Here is a 19,055-nt window from a genome sequence, read left to right on the forward strand (position 1 = left end):
TCTGACATAACATAGGCATCTGAGCATGCTTTCTGTCTTCTGTCTAGGAGTCACATTTTTAATGAATGCAAAACTTTTTTTCTCCCCCGCCCCCAAATGCAAAACTTAATATAAAATTCTTTTTACTATGGTGAACTGCTGACTTTCATTTGCTAGATTGAGAAATGAAGTATAAATTTGAACTGTCAGTCACTGTCTACGGGACCTTGGGTGAGCTATTCTACCTCTCAGGACTCCTCCCTTATTTATAATCCTCATTATTAGTGTGTAAAACTTTGTGCTACTACACAATAGTAACAAATGAGTTAGTCTATGTAATAACATCAGAAATAAATCCTGAAAAATTCTAGTCTTGGGAATATATTTACCATGTGCCAAGATCTACTGGAATCTTTCACCCCCTTAGTTCTTGATTTCCTGAGACATGTAACTGGATTTTTCTGTTAGCTATCATTGCCCAGATGATTTAATACATATAATATCAAGTGCACTGACTAAAAAGCATAGTTGAAAAGGGAAATCTCCTAGTCGTATTCTTACCCAAAAGGAAATTAGAATGCAATGTGCTGGCAGTAATGCCAGCCAGCCTGACCCATGTTGCTAAACTAAGTCTGCAGGTCCAATAGGCATTGTCAGTAGAAGCACCTTGGTCTTCAGAACTCAGTCTCCTGAGATGACAGCAGAAAAAGACCCTTTCACAAAAGAGTAGTATGGCACAGTGGTTGACACAATGATAATATCATCACCTAGCTAGAGGAAGGATCCCACAAGAGAGATAGTGTGCCCTGTGAAGTCCTGTGAAAGCATTGTTCTTCAGACATTTCAGTATCTTTGAAGAAAGTAACCATCTTCCCCATGGTGCCATGATTTTAAAAGAAAACTGCAAAATGCCATGCTGAAGCACTCCAACAACGTGACCATCAGGGAGAGCATGCAGAATGATGTGTGCAAAATCACTGCTAAACTCCAGGAAATGAAGGAGAAGAAGGAGGCCCAGCTGACTAGCATGGACAGACTGGCCAGCATGATCACCGTAATCGAAGAGGAGATGGTGCAGCTACGTAAGAAGTATGAGAAGGCTGTTCAGCGGAGGAATGAAAGGTAAGGATGGCAACCGTGGTTAGGCTGAGTGTCCTGGGAAGCCTGCTGAGATGTAGCCATTTTCTTTACTCTTTGGAGGGAGCTGCCATGAAAACAAGATAGGCCGTCTGTGGAAGGGTTGGGGACAGTTGAAGGGCAGAGTCTTCTCTGAAACTCTAGGAGAGTGGTTCTCAACCTTCCTAATGCTACAACTCGGGGTGTGGCTACCCTGCCTCTAACCATAAAATGATTCCATTGCTATTTCATAATTGTAATCTTGCCATTGTTACGAATCATAATATAAATATGGGATATGTGACCCTATGGGGATCACGACCCACGGGTTGAGAACCCACGCTCTAGGATCACACTGAATTCCTTCTGCACCAACTAATGTGAGACTCTCTTTGTAACACCTGTCATCTGGGCAGGATGTGGCTTTCTCAACTCATTCGCATAGCTCATTTCCTCCATAATTATCTAAGGCACAGAGGACTGACATACTTCTTCTATGCTGTAAGCATGTCATTAGCAGTATTATTATTTTAATAGCCTCCCCCCAGCCCCCGCCGCCCATCAGCTGCTTGTGTTCTGAGGAATTGGTAGGTGAGACGACAGAACACTGGAATAATTCGAATTTCTTGACATGTGTGCCATTTCATGTACAGCGCTGGGGCACCAGGCCCCAAGGGACAAGATGGTAAATACTGATACTGCTCATGTCATCAAGGGACTTTGATAAGAAGAAGCTTTGATAGAACAAGACATAAACAGGCAAACAAAGGGCTAAGGTTAACCAGGGACAACTGCATGGGCACCACTGGAGGGAAGAGAAAGAGTTAGAAAAATTAAATGTAGCGGTTGCAGTAATGTATGTTTCAGATCGAACTTTTACAAAGGACCATTGAGTGTTCCTTCTGGTTTAAAAAACAAAAATGAATCCTAGCTGGCTCCTAGCACAAGCAAAAGTTTGCAGGTAAATAGAGTGTTCCAAGACCCTGGTTACACCAAAGGTGCTGGAGGAAAAAGAACCACATTTTGTTACTATCCAGTGGCTTCCTCTCAAGGAAGGGCCTTTCCACTGTGCCTGTCAGCATGGTGAAAGAGGGCAGGGTACAGGGAACCAGCATCAGAAATGTCCACTTTTCAAGGATTCCTATGGGCCCGGTGACTCTCTCCAGAATCACATTCCCAGACCCCTGCCCAGCAGCATCTGGCCTTGCCTGGCAATTCTGGCCCAAGAAAAGACCTGTAGAAGATCAGGCTTGAATTTTGCTTTGTTCGTGAGTAGGGAGTAGAGGGAGTGACCTCCTCTACCCCAGGGAAACCTTTGGGGCTCACCAAGCCACTGTGGCCAGCCTACTGCACAGCTGGCCTTAGATTAGTGATGCCAAACCCTCTTATCCCTAGGGAAGACCCAGTGCGTGGAGTTAACTAGCGAGCTATTAGAATGTGTCCTCTGAAATTCTGTTGTGTTCATGAATGCTGTGAGCCCAAAGCTAGAGGGAACCATAGTGACTTAACAACCCACTGAGAGTCCTGCTCTGAATTTGACCACAGTGGTGTTCAGCTGATAGAGCGGGAAGAAGAAGTGTGCATTTTCTACGAAAAAATGAATATCCAAGATAAGGTGAAACTACATCAGGACATCGAGATCCACATCCTTGAAGAAAAAATCCGATTCCTAAAACTCAAGGTTGCCGAGAAGCAAAGGCAAATTTGTGTGACACAGAAATTAGTGCCAATCAAGAAGTCCTTGGATGCCAACCTGGCTGTGGTCCAGATTCAGGTGGGCGAGCAGGCAGGGGACACTTCCTCAGGCCATTGGCTTGGCTCCTGTCCCCTGGGAGTTTGTAACTGAAATGGGTTCTTGAACGGGAGCCAAGCTACACCACTAGTGATAATCACCTTGTTTTTGTGTTGTGTGATATTTGAAGATGGATTTGAATGTTGCTCCAGGTGGGGCTTTGGGAATTTGAGCCTTGGTTTCTCTCTGTCTCTGTCTGTCTCTGTCTCTGTCTGTCTCTCCACCTCACTGTCTCTGTCTCTGTCTGTCTGTCTGTCTGTCTGTCTGTCTGCGGTGTCTATGTTTCTTGGAATCTGGGTTATCCCAGGACTTAGCTCTAGTTCATCACAAAGCTTTCACACTACCCGTGGCATAATCATGCCGTTGATGTTTCTGGTTCCACCTAGACATAGCATTTACTCTTTCTGGCTTGTTGAAGCAGGATCTTGCAGCTTGTATAGCCCAGGCTAATTCTAGACTCATTGCCACCTTCCTGCCTCAGCCTGCTGAGAGCTGAGGTGACAGGCTGTGCACCAGCCTGAGGGTCAATGCCTTCACCTCAGAGGGATGGCAAGCCCTTCAGTCTGCAGTCACAGATGACAGAATCCTCACTCACCTCTGCAGTTCCTAATAGCAAAGACTAAGACGTGACTATAAGCTTGCCTTCTTCACACATAACAGTGTTATTATGAAAGCACAAAAACAAATTGAACCAACATATTTGTGACTTACACTTTCCCCCACTGACTTAGGGTTACAAGAACAAACTCTACCCTGTATTCTAAACTGCCGTCCTGGCCTTTGGAATGCTTTTCCTGGTTGTGACATTAAGGTATGTTCCGTTAATTCAAAATAGAAAAGGAACACAATTTTAAAGGGGAAGAGCTCTCATCTCCCAAAATAATTTTTTAAGATAGTGATCTGAGAGCATACCTCCTCTCAAGGAAATGTTTCTCAGTGCTAACACTTACTTTCAGTTTTCCACATAACATCATGCAAAAGCTGTGAAACTAGCTATGGGATCTGCTTTCACACGTCAACGCACTGGGATAGACAAACTCTAGATGAATGACTGACAGAATCTTCCATCTTGTGCAACTACATCAGGGTCATTTATCCCAGGGCTTGCCTGATTAGTAGCCATGACTGCTCCCATCTAGTCAATTGATTGGATTGTCCCCCACAAGGTCCCCAAGGAGCTTCCCGTTATTCCTTGGCTCTGACTCTAGCCTGCAGGTGTGCCTGCTCCACGTCTGCGCTCTGTCAAAGTAGACGGTAGACAGCCACCCTCCTTAGTGTACACAAGACCAAGTACGCAAGGCCCTCGACAGATTTTACTGGAGATTTTTGACAGCAGGATGTGAGGTCACATTCCAGAAATGCAAAGAACCATGTTAGACCTCAGAAACCCATACCCCTCAAAGTTCCCTGGGATACCCCATCACTGCCCAGGGCTCCCTGGCTGCTGGTTAGTCACTCCTCACCTCTATTCCGTGGCTGATCTTTTCAGTTTTCCTGCACCCCTTGCCTCTCCGGACCTCACCACCCTGCATTACACCTCAGTGACTGTACTTACAACTCTCCGTTTCACAGAGAAATTTGGCTTTCTCCAGCTCTTTCCCAATACACAAGCTTTCCCAGTATCGGGTCTGGATTTGTCCAGGAAGGCCTGCATGATCTCTAGCCAAAGGGACTTTAGAAAGCTGTCAGACAGACCAGATTCTCCATTACATAAGCACACTTTTCAGGTTAGCTGCAAAGCAGTACCTACATCCAATGGTCAAAACTGGCCATTCCACTTACCATGTATTACATGTGGTTGATGCGTCCACAAACAGACATTCTATCTAACAATAGCCCCACCTTCTTCCTTTTCATTCTATAATATATTCTCTGAAGAAACTTGGTCAAACATATCAAATCATGTACATTAGTATATACGATGTTGGAGAAATTAGAAACTCAGTAGACATATATAAAAGAGTCGTCGGTATTTTATATGTGAACTGATACTATGGCTAAATTTTACCTTAAAATTCTTACATTTTAAATTGAGCGCAATGTGCACACTTGTAATCCCAGCACTTGAAAGGATGAAACAGGATTCCCGTGACTTTGTAGTCAGCCTAGGTTACACAATAAGAACCTCTATCAGAAAAAAAGAAAAGAAAATACAAGGAAAAAATAAAGCTGATTTCTTTTGACTCATACAGACGAGCCTGCGTGGGATGTCAGAGAAACAAGGGGACTATTATGTGTTTAATGATACTCTATGCCATGTCTGACGGCGAGTCTTATCACATTGGCTGCGTATAACTTGAGACGTGTGGGCTGTGTGTGAGCTTAGGGTTAGTGTGTGAAAAGCCACCTGTTCATCTTCAAGCTGCACTTGGCATGTAACTGCATCCACACTGACTGTGTGTCCGGGAAGACAGGAGGTGGAGTGACAAGCTCTGGCTAAGCCACACCTGCACTCTGTCCTCTTTGCTGCATCCCGGCATTTAAGCTTTAGTTGTTTCACTGTGTCCTAAGTCTTCCTCCGTTTTGTGTCATTTTCAGAATTTTATTAAGATTACTTTTTTTTCCCCTTTTGGTTATTTTGGAACAGCTTTTAATTGTTCAACAGACTAATCCCAAGGGTTCCCATGAGTCATGTTCTCCTGGACCTTGTAGTAACAACCCCATTTTAGGAGTCCCGGAAATCTCATGAGTAATTGTAAGACACGAGAACATTGCTTTTATACAGAAAGTGAAGGATAGTTCCTTAAATGTCCAGTGGGGAATTTAGATAAAGGCACTAGATTTATTTTTAAAGATTTCTTTACTTTTAGTTTATATGTATGAGTATTTGGGCTACATATATGTATGTATGTAAGTGCACACACTACACACAGCTGGTGTCCACAGGGATCAGAAGAGCTCATTAGATTCTCTGAAGTGGCTGTGTGCTGGGAGCCGAACCCAGGTCCTCTGCAAGAGTGACAGGTGCTCTTAACTACCGAGCCTCTGCCCAGACCTGTGGAGGGCTTGATAAGAAAGTATCATATTTTTTTCCTAGTTTCCTAATTAAGAAAACTATGTAAACATTAAGAGGTATTACTAATAATTTCTGTCATGACTTTTAAATGTTACTACTTAAAATTCTTCTTATAAAGGAGAGGACCACCAGTTAAAATTCCAAAATTACGTCTGAATCACTCCCGGCATGGTCTGAAGCACTTAAAGCAGTTGTTCTCACTCTCCCTGATGCTGTGACCTTTAATACAGACCCTCACGTGAACTGACCACCAACCATAACATCATTTTAGTTGCCACTTCACAACTGAGCAGTGTCTCAGTTCCTAAGACCATCAGAACTGTGTCTTTTCCAATGGTTGAGAACCCCTGCACTAAGCTACAAGCCTCATCTTGCCATGTGCCAAACGAGAAACCAAAGATTTCTAAAAAAAAAAAAAAAAAACAATTACACAATGGTAGGGTAGCTGGGATCCAGGCCTTTGGTTTATCCATGTTTACTCCCTTTTAAACTAAGCATGGCCATTGGTTTTGCTATTGATACCCGCCTCCACATCCAACTCATCAGCTATAATCTATTCAAAGGCTCTTTAGCGAAAAGTATACATGTGGCTGACACTGTTGCTCACAGAGTGTATGCTGGGTTAACTGATAACTAATTTCCCTTTTGGGGATGCCACTGAGGCCACTGCCAGGGAGGAATCCAGCTTGTTACATGCCAGCTGCTCCTATCTCGAAATCACCCACAGCAAGGCAGCCAAGACCATTTTGAGCCCTCGAGCACACAACATCCGACGAATGTCACACACACTTGGAAGCAATGGAAGGGCTCCTAGGAGCCCAGTCTCATCTCTAGTGAGAAAGTCTAGCTGCCTTCCCGTGCAGGGTCTATTCCACACGCCATCTGCACAGCTCCACAAATGAGCCCAGGGTCCTCGCTTCAGAATTTGAAGGTTTGCCAAGCTCGAGAGCTAAACTGAAAGCTAACGTTTGCTTCTTGTGCAACAGTTTTCGCAGTGCGCAGATAGGATAAAAGCCCTGGAGAAATGTTTTGTGAACCCCGACTGCCAGGGCAGAGTCCGCTTCATTCCGGGGAAAGATCTGACCGAAGAAGAAATGATCAAGAAATTAGATATGGTAAATGCTCTTTCTTAAGCGCACAACTGTTTTCTCAGATACCACTGAAGCGGTTTTAGCCGCCAGCCTTCCCCTACTTGTAATAGAGTCCTAAATCCCAGCATTGATCCAGATATTTACCCAAAAAAGGAAAGATCCAGTAGTTTCTGGATTCAGAGGCACTCTTAAGAATTATGACTTTTCGGGGCTGGGGATTTAGCTCAGTGGTAGAGCGCTTACCTAGGAAGCGCAAGGCCCTGGGTTCGGTCCCCAGCTCCGAAAAAAAGAACCAAAAAAAAAAAAAAAAAAAAAAAGAATTATGACTTTTCGAATAAATATGTTAATTTGCCATCCTGGTGGGAACATCTGGGAAGAATGGCATTATGGGTACCAGATTGAGCCAGAGCCCTGGGAGGAGAGCCCCATCCCCTTACCCCAAATGTCCCTTGATATGGTGTAGCTCCAGAGACTTTTCAGAGGTGTTTTAACAACACAGAAAGCGGTGTGCCTCTGTCATGGGGTAGAGAACAGATGGAGGCAGGGGTAGCAGGAGGCAGGGAGGCAGGGGGGTGGGGAGGTACTGGGGGAATGAAGACCATTTCTTACATGTCATTTTTTTTAACTCCTATTGAAATTGTTTCCAACAATAGCTGGAACTTCAGCTAGCCAAGAAGGAAGAGAAGTTACTGGAGAAGGATTTCATCTATGAGCAGGTGTCCCAGCTCACAAACAGGCTCAAAACCAAAACTCAGGCTTGCAAGATGGACACACTGCTCTTAGCCAAGAAGGTTTGCTTAAGTGACAGACATCCCCCCTCCCCCCAGTGATGGAACCCCCACTCTCTCCCGAAGTGACAGAACCCTTCTCCTTGAATGATGGAATCCCCTCTCTCTGAGTGACAGAACCCCCCCCCAGCGATGGAACCCCCACTCTCTCTCTGAGTGACAGAACCCCCTCCAGCAATGGAGCCCCCACTCTCTCTCTGAGTGACAGAACCCCCCCCAGCAATGGAGCCCGCACTCTCTCTCTCTGAGTGACAGAACCCCCCCCCAGTGATGGAGCCCCGACTCTCTCTCTGAGTGACAGAACCCCCCCCAGCAATGGAGCCCCCACTCTCTCTCCGAGTGACAGAACCCCCCCCCAGTGATGGAGCCCCGACTCTCTCTCTGAGTGACAGAACCCCCCCCCAGCAATGGAGCCCCGACTCTCTCTCTGAGTGACAGAACCCCCCCAGTGATGGAGCCCCGACTCTCTCTCTCTGAGTGACAGAACCCCCCCCCAGTGATGGAGCCCCGACTCTCTCTCTGAGTGACAGAACCCCCCCCAGTGATGGAGCCCCGACTCTCTCTCTGAGTGACAGAACCCCCCCCAGCGATGGAGCCCCGACTCTCTCTCTGAGTGACAGAACCCCCCCCCAGCAATGGAGCCCCGACTCTCTCTCTGAGTGACAGAACCCCTCCCTGACCCAACCCCTCTCCCCTTTCATACTCCACTTTTCTTAATTGTTTGGAAGCACTAGAGAAATGAAGTTTTATGAGTCTAGAAACATAACAAAATATAAATATTAGTCCAAAATGAGCTTCAGTCCACTCTCCGAGTGAATCCACTTCACAGGAAGGAAGCACAAGCTTTTCAAGGAGAGCATATAAATTTTATTTTGCAGGGCAAGTTCTCAAATACGCTAATCCTGCTTTTTGTGGTTTGTGTACAAAGTAAAACCCTTTCCGTTTCTTTTTGAGCAGAGAGCATCACTTACCCAGCAATGTGAGTAGGAATTGCTCCAAGACAGTATTCAGCCAGAATCCACAGAGGGACAGGGTAATTGAAGAGAAACAGCAGTCACACAATTGTCAGGCCAACCCTCCCAAGTGACATCAGGGTTGGAGATGTGAACCCACTAGGCTGGCACCTACTAACAGCAATGCTAGTAGGAGAGACTAGTGACTGAGGGTGGCAGGATCCCACCATGCCTGGTGGAGGACGGTACACTCATCCAGCCTCTGTGGGACTTTTGAGTATCCCAGAAGAGGGCTTTTAACCACCCAGCAATAGCTACTGAATACTTGCTGTATCTGTCCCACCATACGTGAGGCAGACACAGGGGGAAGGGGTCATACGCTGTCTAGCAGGAAGAAGCTGGCTGAATGTGACTGAGTGTATACCCACACCTTCGCTGACAGCCCCTGCCCTACCTGCTAAGGGTCAAGGACTCCCTACACCATAGGCTTGGCTCCAGAGGGTAGGGGCACTTCCTCTCTCAGTTTCTCAGGGCCTCACATGTAACAGACTCGAGAAGACTGTTTCCGAGTAAATAAGCAAATAGTCAATTCTGTTCTGCAAATAGTTTTACAAAACAGTGTGGGAAACGACTGTGAATATTCACCATTGTCGCATGGCCTGTCCCCTTCTGTTCTGCTGATCCCAAAGGCAGTGGTACAATGTGGCCCCATAAACAAAGAAATGATGTGATTTATTTAAGTCAGTGAGCCTTGTCTGAATCAACACCCTTCCCCAAGTTTCTGTAAGTGTCTCCTCCCTTCCCTTTGCAAGATGAAGCCTGTCTTAAGAAAACATCATTTTTTTATTGGGGGGTGATTTTTCAAAGCTGATGGCTTTAGTAATTATTTGTATGACCAGGAAGGCCCCAAACAGCCGTAAAGGCTCAAGCTGGTTAACCCCTATTGTTTGAGCCAGAACTTAGGCCAAAAGAACATCGCCCTCCCGTCCTGGCTCGTACAAACATGAAGCTGGTCTCAGCGTTCTCCAACCTGGAAGCTAGTGATTAGAGAAACCTTTCTTGTATTCTTTCCTGGTTTTTTTCTTATTTAAAAAACCAAACGTGTTGAGTTCTGTCCTGGTTCGTTTCCACAATGTGACACAACCTACAGGCACTTGGACTGGAGAGTCTACTTCCTAGATCAGATTGGCCTTGGCCATTGACAGTGAAGTTATGTCTTGGCTAATGATTGATGTTGGGGGACCAGCCCTCTGTGGCCAGCGCCATCCCCAGACAGTTAGGTCTAGGCTACTCAACAAAGCTAGCTTAGCATGACCCAGAAAGTGATCCAGGGAACAAGCCAATAAACAGTGTTACTTGCCCTGTGGCTTTTGCTTGCCCTGATTTCTCTGAGTAATGGGAGTCTTTGACAAAAGGCCCTTTCCTCCATGCGTGTTTCTTTTGCTGATTGTTTTATCACAGCAATGGAAGAGTAAGCAGGAGAGTTTCCATCCCTGGAGCCTCTCTTGGGGATTTTCTACGAATTCCAGTCAATCTCTCTCCCCTTCAGGAAAGGCTGCCCACACAGGTAGCCAAGCTGCCTTCTGTATTCCCCACATCCTTGGCTATACCAACTAAGCCACGGGCTCTTCCTTTCTAGATGAACAGCTACCAAAAAAAGATCAAAGATGTCACCCAGGAAATGATGGCTCTCGTTGCTGAGCTGTCCATGAAACAAGCCCTAACCATTGAACTCCAAAAGGAGGTGAGAGAGAAGGAAGAATTCATCTTCTCCTGCAGTTCCAGGATAGAAAAGGGCCTCCCACTCAACAGAGAGATCGAGAAGGACTGGCTGAAGGTACTTCGAGATGAAGAAATGTATGCCTTTGCTACTGCTGAGAAGACTCGGGTAAGCTTGGCCTTCTATGCTGCAAAGTGTGTCATTGTGCTGTCTTCGGAGCCAATCCCCTCATGGTACAGTGGGTGACCCCTTATCTGAAAGGCCTGGGAATACAGATGGTTTGAATTTTCTGTTTCATGAGCTATTTGGGGGAACAGAGCCCAAGTCTAAGCACCAGACTCCCTTGTTTCATATACTCCTACACATGGGCTGAAGGTGACATTGATGCATATTTCTTCTGTCTATTTAATTTTGACCGCAACTGTGGTAGGACATCCATATGGAATTCTCTATTTGTGACATCATATTGATCCTCAAAAATTTTGGAGCATTTTGGATCTCAGGGTTTTGGATTAGGCTTGCTTCAACCTGTACAGGAAAGTTTTCCACTCTAACAGGCACAGTCTGAATGGCTGGTAGAAAGGGGTTTGGTATGTAGAAAACACTTTGACCCTGTGGTCCAGAGCACCACCTTTCTCCTGATGAACAGCGGAGAACATCAAGTCTCATCCCAGTCATACCCGGGACTGGTCATGGCTGAACACTGTTACCTCCCCCAGCATGTCTTAGACAATTCTAACACTGGCATTTGCTCGAACCACAGCTGACCTTTCTATGCCCTTCTGCCGTGGCCTCCACACCACATCACAGCTACAGAACCACACCTGGCATGGAGCTCTGTGCAACCCCTCTCCAGCCACCAAGGTCTTGATCGGTCACTGAAGCTACCAGCAAGTCTGGTTCCTTATTCATCCTGCATCCCCATGACCCCCGAATAGCGTAAGGTTAGAATAAGGGCATTCCATTCCAAGAAACCCACACTGGGGAATACAGTTTGCTTAGACTGTTACACGAATGGTTCTGTAAAGAGCATGTTTTACATTCCAATCCAACACTATAAAAAGCATATTCCAGAGGGGTGGAGAGATAGCTTAGTGGTTAAGAGCACTGGCTGCTCTTCCCGAGGACGTGGGTTCGATTCCCAGCACCCACATGGCAGATCACAACTGTCTGTAAATCCAAGATCTGACACTATCAGGCAGACACGCATGCTGGCAAAAAAAAAAAAAAGTGTACATAAAAGAAAGATAAATAACTTTTTTTTATTAACTTGAGTATTTCTTATATACATTTCGAGTGTTATTCCCTTTCCCGGTTTCCGGGCAAACATCCCCCTAATCCCTCCCACTCCTCTTCTTTATGGGTGTTCCCCTCCCTATCCTCCCCCCATTGCCGCCCTCCCCCCAACAATCTAGTTCACTGGGGGTTCAGTCTTAGCAGGACCCAGGGCTTCCCCTTCCACTGGTGCTCTTACTAGGATATTCATTGCTACCTATGAGGTCAGAGTCCAGGGTCAGTCCATGTATAGTCTTTAGGTAGTGGCTTAGTCCCTGGAAGCTCTGGTTGCTTGGCATTGTTGTACATATGGGGTCTCGAGCCCCTTCAAGCTCTTCCAGTTCTTTCTCTGATTCCTTCAACGGGGATCCTATTCTCAGTTCAGTGGTTTGCTGCTGGCATTCGCCTCTGTATTTGCTGTATTCTGGCTGTGTCTCTCAGGAGCGATCTACATCCAGCTCCTGTCGGCCTGCACTTCTTTGCTTCATCCATCTTGTCTAATTGGATGGCTGTATATGTGTGGGCCACATGTGGGGCAGGCTCTGAATGGGTGTTCCTTCTGTGTCTGTTTTAATCTTTGCCTCTCTATTCCCTGCCAAGGGTATTCTTGTTCCGCTTTTAAAGAAGGAGTGAAGCATTCACATTTTGATCATCCGTTTTGAGTTTCATTTGTTCTAGGCATCTAGGGTAATTCAAGCATTTGGGCTAATAGCCACTTATCAATGAGTGCATACCATGTGTGTTTTTCTGTGATTGGGTTACGTCACTCAGGATGATATTTTCCAGTTCCAACCATTTGCCTACGAATTTCATAAAGTCATTGTTTTTGATAGCTGAGTAATATTCCATTGTGTAGATGTACCACATTTTCTGTATCCATTCCTCTGTTGAAGGGCATCTGGGTTCTTTCCAGCTTCTGGCTATTATAAATAAGGCTGCGATGAACATAGTGGAGCACGTGACTTTTTTATATGTTGGGGCATCTTTTGGGTATATGCCCAAGAGAGGTATAGCTGGATCCTCAGGCAGTTCAATGTCCAATTTTCTGAGGAACCTCCAGACTGATTTCCAGAATGGTTGTACCAGTCTGCAATCCCACCAACAATGGAGGAGTGTTCCTCTTTCTCCGCATCCTCGCCAGCATCTGCTGTCACCTGAGTTTTTGATCTTAGCCATTCTCACTGGTGTGAGGTGAAATCTCAGGGTTGTTTTGATTTGCATTTCCCTTATGACTAAAGATGTTGAACATTTCTTTAGGTGTTTCTCAGCCATTTGGCATTCCTCAGCTGTGAATTCTTTGTTTAGCTCTGAACCCCATTTTTTAATAGGGTTATTTGTCTCCCTGCGGTCTAACTTCTTGAGTTCTTTGTATATTTTGGATATAAGGCCTCTATCTGTTGTAGGATTGGTAAAGATCTTTTCCCAATCTGTTGGTTGCCATTTTGTCCTAACCACAGTGTCCTGGGCCTTACAGAAGCTTTGCAGTTTTATGAGTTCCCATTTGTCCATTCTTGATCTTAGAGCATAAGCCATTGGTGTTTTGTTCAGGAAATTTTTTCCAGTGCCCATGTGTTCCAGATGCTTCCCTAGTTTTTCTTCTATTAGTTTGAGTGTATCTGGTTTGATGTGCAGGTCCTTGATCCACTTGGACTTAAGCTTTGTACAGGGTGATAAGCATGGATCGATCTGCATTCTTCTACATGCTGACCTCCAGTTGAACCAGCACCATTTGCTGAAAATGCTATCTTTTTTCCATTTGTTGGTTTTGGCTCCTTTGTCAAAAATCAAGTGCCCATGGGTGTGTGGGTTCATTTCTGGGTCTTCAATTCTGTTCCATTGGTCTATCTGTCTGTCTCTGTACCAATACCATGCAGTTTTTATCACTATTGCTCTGTAATACTGCTTGAGTTTAGGGATAGTGATACCCCCTGAAGTCCTTTTATTGTTGAGGATAGTTTTAGCTATCCTGGGTTATTTGTTATTCCAGATGAATTTGCAAATTGTTCTGTCTAACTCTTTGAAGAATTGGATTGGTATTTTGATGGGGATTGCATTGAATCTGTAGATCGCTTTTGGTAGAATGGCCATTTTTACTATATTAATCCTGCCAATCCATAAGCATGGGAGATCTTTCCATCTTCTGAGGTCTTCTTCAATTTCTTTCTTCAGAGTCTTGAAGTTCTTATTGTACAAATCTTTTACTTGCTTGGTTAAAGTCACACCAAGGTACTTTATATTATTTGGGTCTATTATGAAGGGTGTCGTTTCCCTAATTTCTTTCTCGGCTTGTTTCTCTTTTGTGTAGAGGAAGGCTACTGATTTATTTGAATTAAATTTATACCCAGCCACTTTGCTGAAGTTGTTTATCAGCTTTGGTAGTTCTCTGGTGGAACTTTTGGGATCACTTAAATATACTATCATATCATCTGCAAATAGTGATATTTTGACTTCTTCTTTTCCGATCTGTATCCCCTTGACCTCCTTTTGTTGTCTGATTGCTCTGGCTAGAACTTCAAGAACTATATTGAATAAGTAGGGAGAGAGTGGGCAGCCTTGTCTAGTCCCTGATTTTAGTGGGATTGCTTCAAGTTTCTCTCCATTTAGTTTAATGTTAGCTACTGGTTTGCTGTATATGGCTTTTACTATGTTTAGGTATGGGCCTTGAATTCCTATCATGAAGGGGTGTTGAATTTTGTTAAATGCTTTCTCAGCATCTAATGAAATGATCATGTGGTTTTGTTCTTTCAGTTTGTTTATATAATGGATCACGTTGATGGTTTTCCGTATATTAAACCATCCCTGCATGCCTGGGATGAAGCCTACTTGATCATGATGGATGATTGTTTTGATGTGCTCTTGGATTCGGTTTGCCAGAATTTTATTGAGTATTTTTGCGTCGATATTCATAAGGGCAATTGGTCTGAAGTTCTCTTTCTTTGTTGGGTCTTTGTGTGGTTTAGGTATAAGAGTAATTGTGGCTTCATAGAAGGAATTCGGTAGTGATCCATCTGTTTCAATTTTGTGGAATAGTTTGGATAATTTTGGTATGAGGTCTTCTATGAAGGTTTGATAGAATTCTGCACTAAACCTGTCTGGACCTGGGCTCTTTTTGGTTGGGAGACCTTTAATGACTGCTTCTATTTCCTTAGGAGTTATGGGGTTGTTTAACTGGTTTATCTGTTCCTGATTTAACTTCGGTACCTGGTATCTGTCTAGGAAATTGTCCATTTCCTGCAGATTTTCAAGTTTTGCTGAATATAGGCTTTTATAGTAAGATCTGATGATTTTTTGAATTTCCTCTGAATCTGTAGTTATGTCTCCCTTTTCATTTCTGATTTTGTTAATTTGGACACACTCTCTGTGTCCTCTCATTAGTCTGGCTAAGGGTTTATCTATCTTGTTGATTTTCTCAAAGAACCAACTTTTGGTTCTGTTGATTCTTTCTATGGTCCTTTTTGTTTCTACTTGGTTGATTTCAGCTCTGAGTTTGATTATTTCCTGCCTTCTACTCCTCCTGGGTGTATTTGCTTCTTTTTGTTCTAGAGCTTTTAGGTGTGCTGTCAAGCTGCTGACATATGCTCTTCCCTGTTTCTTTCTGCAGGCACTCAGCGCTATGAGTTTTCCTCTTAGCACAGCTTTCATTGTGTCCCATAAGTTTGGGTATGTTGTACCTTCATTTTCATTACCTTCTAAAAAGTTTTTAATTTCTTTCTTTATTTCTTCCTTGACCAGGTTATCATTGAGTAGAGCATTGTTCAATTTCCACGTATATGTGGGCATTCTTCCCTTATTGTTATTGAAGACCAGTTTTAGGCCGTGGTGGTCTGATAGCACGCATGGGATTATTTCTATCTTTCTGTACCTGTTGAGGCCTGTTTTTTGACCAATTATATGGTCAATTTTGGAGAAAGTACCATGAGGAGCTGAGAAGAAGGTATATCCTTTTGCTTTAGGATAGAATGTTCTATAAATATCTGTTAAGTCCATTTGGCTCATGACTTCTCTTAGTCTGTCTATATCTCTGTTTAATTTCTGTTTCCATGATCTGTCCATTGATGAGAGTGGGGTGTTGAAATCTCCTACTATTATTGTGTGAGGTGCAATGTGTGTTTTGAGCTTTAGTAGGTTTCTTTTACGTATGTAGGTGCCCTTGTATTTGGGGCATAGATATTTAGGATTGAGAGTTCATCTTGGTGGATTTTTCCTTTGATGAATATGAAGTGTCCTTCCTTATCTTTTTTGATGAATTTTAGTTGAAAATTGATTTTATTTGATATTAGAATGGCTACTCCAGCTTGCTTCTTCTGACCATTTGCTTGGAAAGTTGTTTTCCAGCCTTTCACTCTGAGGTAGTGTCTGTCTTTGTCTCTGAGGTGTGTTTCCTGTAGGCAGCAGAATGCAGGGTCCTCGTTGCATATCCAGGTTGTTAATCTATGTCTTTTTATTGGGGAGTTGAGGCCATTGATGTTGAGAGATATTAAGGAATAGTGATTATTGCTTCCTGTTATATTCATATTTGGATGTGAGGTTATGTTTGTGTGCTTTTCTTCTCTTTGTTTTGTTGCCAAGATGATTAGTTTCTTGCTTCTTCTAGGGTATAGCTTGCCTCCTTATGTTGGGCTTTACCATTTATTATCCTTTGTAGTGCTGGATTTGTAGAAAGATATTGTGTAAATTTGGTTTTGTCATGGAATATCTTGGTTTCTCCATCTATGTTAAGTGAGAGTTTTGCAGGATACAGTAACCTGGGCTGGCATTTGTGTTCTCTTAGGGTCTGTATGATATCTGTCCAGGATCTTCTGGCTTTCATAGTTTCTGGCGAAAAGTCTGGTGTGATTCTGATAGGTCTCCCTTTATATGTTACTTGACCTTTTTCCCTTACTGCTTTTAATATTCTTTCTTTATTTTGTGCGTTTGGTGTTTTGACTATTATGTGATGGGAGGTGTTTCTTTTCTGGTCCAATCTATTTGGAGTTCTGTAGGCTTCTTGTATGCCTATGGGTATCTCTTTTTTTAGGTTAGGGAAGCTTTCTTCTATGATTTTGTTGAAGATATTTACTGGTCCTTTGAGCTGGGAGTCTTCACTCTCTTCTATACCTATTATCCTTAGGTTTGATCTTCTCACTGAGTCCTGGATTTCCTGTATGTTTTGGACCAGTAGCTTTTTCCGCTTTACATTATCTTTGACAGTTTAGTCAATGATTTCTATGGAATCTTCTGCTCCTGAGATTCTCTCTTCCATCTCTTGTATTCTGTTGGTGAAGCTTGTATCTACAGCTCCTTGTCTCTTCTTTTGGTTTTCTATATCCAGGGTTGTTTCCATGTGTTCTTTCTTGATTGCTTCTATTTCCATTTTTAATTCCTTCAACTGTTTGATTGTGTTTTCCTGGAATTCTTTCAGGGATTTTTGTGACTCCTCTCTATGGGCTTCTACTTGTTTATTTATGTTTTCCTGGAATTCTTTCAGGGATTTTTGTGATTCCTCTCTGTAGGCTTCTACTTGTTTATTAATGTTTTCCTGTGTTTCTCTAAGGGAGTTCTTCTTTCTTGAAGTCCTCCAGCATCATGATCAAATATGATTTTGAAACTAGATCTTGCTTTTCTGGTGTGTTTGGATATTCCGTGTTTGCTTTGGTGGGAGAATTGGACTCCAATGATGCCATGTGGTCTTGGTTTCTGTTGCTTGGGTTCCTGCGCTTGCCTCTCGCCATCAGATTATCTCTAGTGTTACTTTGTTCTGCTATTTCTGACAGTGGCTAGACTGTCCTATAAGCCTGTGTGTCAGGAGTGCTGTAGACCTGTTTTCCTGTTTTCTTTCAGCCAGTTATGGAGACAGAGTGTTCTGCTTTCGGGCGTGTAGTTTTTCCTATCTACAGGTCTTCAGCTGTTCCTGTGGGCCTGTATCTTGAGTTCACCAGGCAGGTCACTTGCAGCAGAAAAGTTGGTCTTACCTGTGGTCCCGAGGCTCAAGTTTGCTCGTGGGGTGTTTCTTATGAGCTCTCCGAGGCGGAGAAGATCTGTGCCTCCCTTTCCGGGAGCTTCCGTGCACCAGGGTTCCAGATGGCATTTGGTGTTTTCCTCTGGCGTCAGAGATGTGTGCAGAGTGCAGTCTCTTCTGGTTTCCCAGGCGTGTCTGCCTCTCTGAAGGTTTAGCTCTCCCTCCCATGGGATTTGGGTGTAGAGAACTGTTTATCCGGTTGGTCCCTTCAGGTTCTGGTGGTGTCTCAGACGCAGCGGACCTGCTGCTCCTGGGCCCTCCTCTACGGGACGATAAATAACTTTTTAAAGGTATATTCAAACACACAGTAGGGATGCCTTAGGGTGGGGTCTGACCTATAATTTTTGTACTACCTGGAACCTTTCCTAGCACTCAGGATGGTCCTGTAGCATCCGTCTCTCTCTCTCTCCCACACAGTTTACTTCAGCACAGGCAGAATGTTGAAGCCCTAAGGTCGAACCTACTGTTTTCCATTCCTTTCTGGTCCCTCTTCTCACCATTTCTGTTCTAATAATTGCTCACCGGGGACAAAGGAAAACTCTTCCTGTCTTTGTCACAAATAATAAAGGGTTCGATGATGGAGTGGAGGGGCAGCACCTGTGGAATCGGAGGGTTTCTGGTCCACACCAAGCCCCGGCATCAGCATCATGCCTGAGCTATACCCTCCATTCAAGTGCCAGGCACAGAGGTGGGGGCAGGCTTCCCTCTCCCCTCCTCTACTCATCCAGCAGGGCCTAAAGATGCTCTTTTAGGACCCAGGAAAAGTCAGCTCAGTGCTTCCAGAAAGCTAAAATGAGAACATCTTCCCTTGCAGGAGTACATAGACACAGACTACAGGCAGCTGCCCAACGGTGTTTACACAACCGCAGAGCAGCGTCCAAACGCCTACATTCCTGAAACAGACGCCACACTTCCTCTGCCCAAACCGTATGGCGCGCTGGCTCCATTTAAGCCCTCCGAGCCTGGAGCCAACAGGAGGCACATCAGGAAACCCATCATAAAGCCTATTGAGATCTAAACGCATGAAGCAATCTGGCCTTCTCAGAGACCGGAGCCAGGCTTCAGACCTTCTGTGGAGAGCGGGCATGGCAGCCTTGGGCTGCTGATGAGCTGGGCACAGCCAACAGCGGTGGCTTGTTTTAAAACAGTGCTGTCCTCTTACAGTCACCAACCGTTACGTGACACTGGATGGAACATAGACTACAGTTACGTCAATGTGTATTTTAACTGCTTGTGTGTTTCTTTTTCACCGTGTAGTGACTACACTTCAGGAATGTACAGTAGACAAGATGCTATAAAAGTTTAAAATAAATAACTTTTCAATGAA

General features: G+C 44.3%; 1 protein-coding gene across 11 annotated transcripts in view; it reads left to right on the plus strand.

Annotated features, from left to right (window-relative positions):
• Ccdc146 (coiled-coil domain containing 146) overlaps positions 1–19,055 on the plus strand; it is a 148,836-nt gene extending 129,781 nt beyond the window's left edge. For 8 of the 11 annotated variants that reach the window (NM_001025044.1, XM_039108085.2, XM_039108089.2 and 5 more), the window contains 6 exons: positions 877–1,101; positions 2,641–2,869; positions 6,890–7,018; positions 7,648–7,785; positions 10,375–10,623; positions 18,543–19,055. In NM_001025044.1, coding sequence (NP_001020215.1) covers positions 877–1,101; positions 2,641–2,869; positions 6,890–7,018; positions 7,648–7,785; positions 10,375–10,623; positions 18,543–18,746 — 1,174 coding nt within the window. In that variant the 3' untranslated portion in view covers positions 18,747–19,055. Of the gene's footprint in view, positions 1–876; positions 1,102–2,640; positions 2,870–6,889; positions 7,019–7,647; positions 7,786–10,374; positions 10,624–18,542 lie in introns of those variants that run through there. The other 3 variants (XM_039108087.2, XR_005503289.2, XR_005503288.2) reach the window with 3 other exon arrangements.

This window comes from Rattus norvegicus, chromosome 4, assembly GCF_036323735.1.
Source record: "Rattus norvegicus strain BN/NHsdMcwi chromosome 4, GRCr8, whole genome shotgun sequence".
In the NCBI taxonomy this organism is placed as follows: domain Eukaryota; kingdom Metazoa; phylum Chordata; class Mammalia; order Rodentia; family Muridae; genus Rattus; species Rattus norvegicus.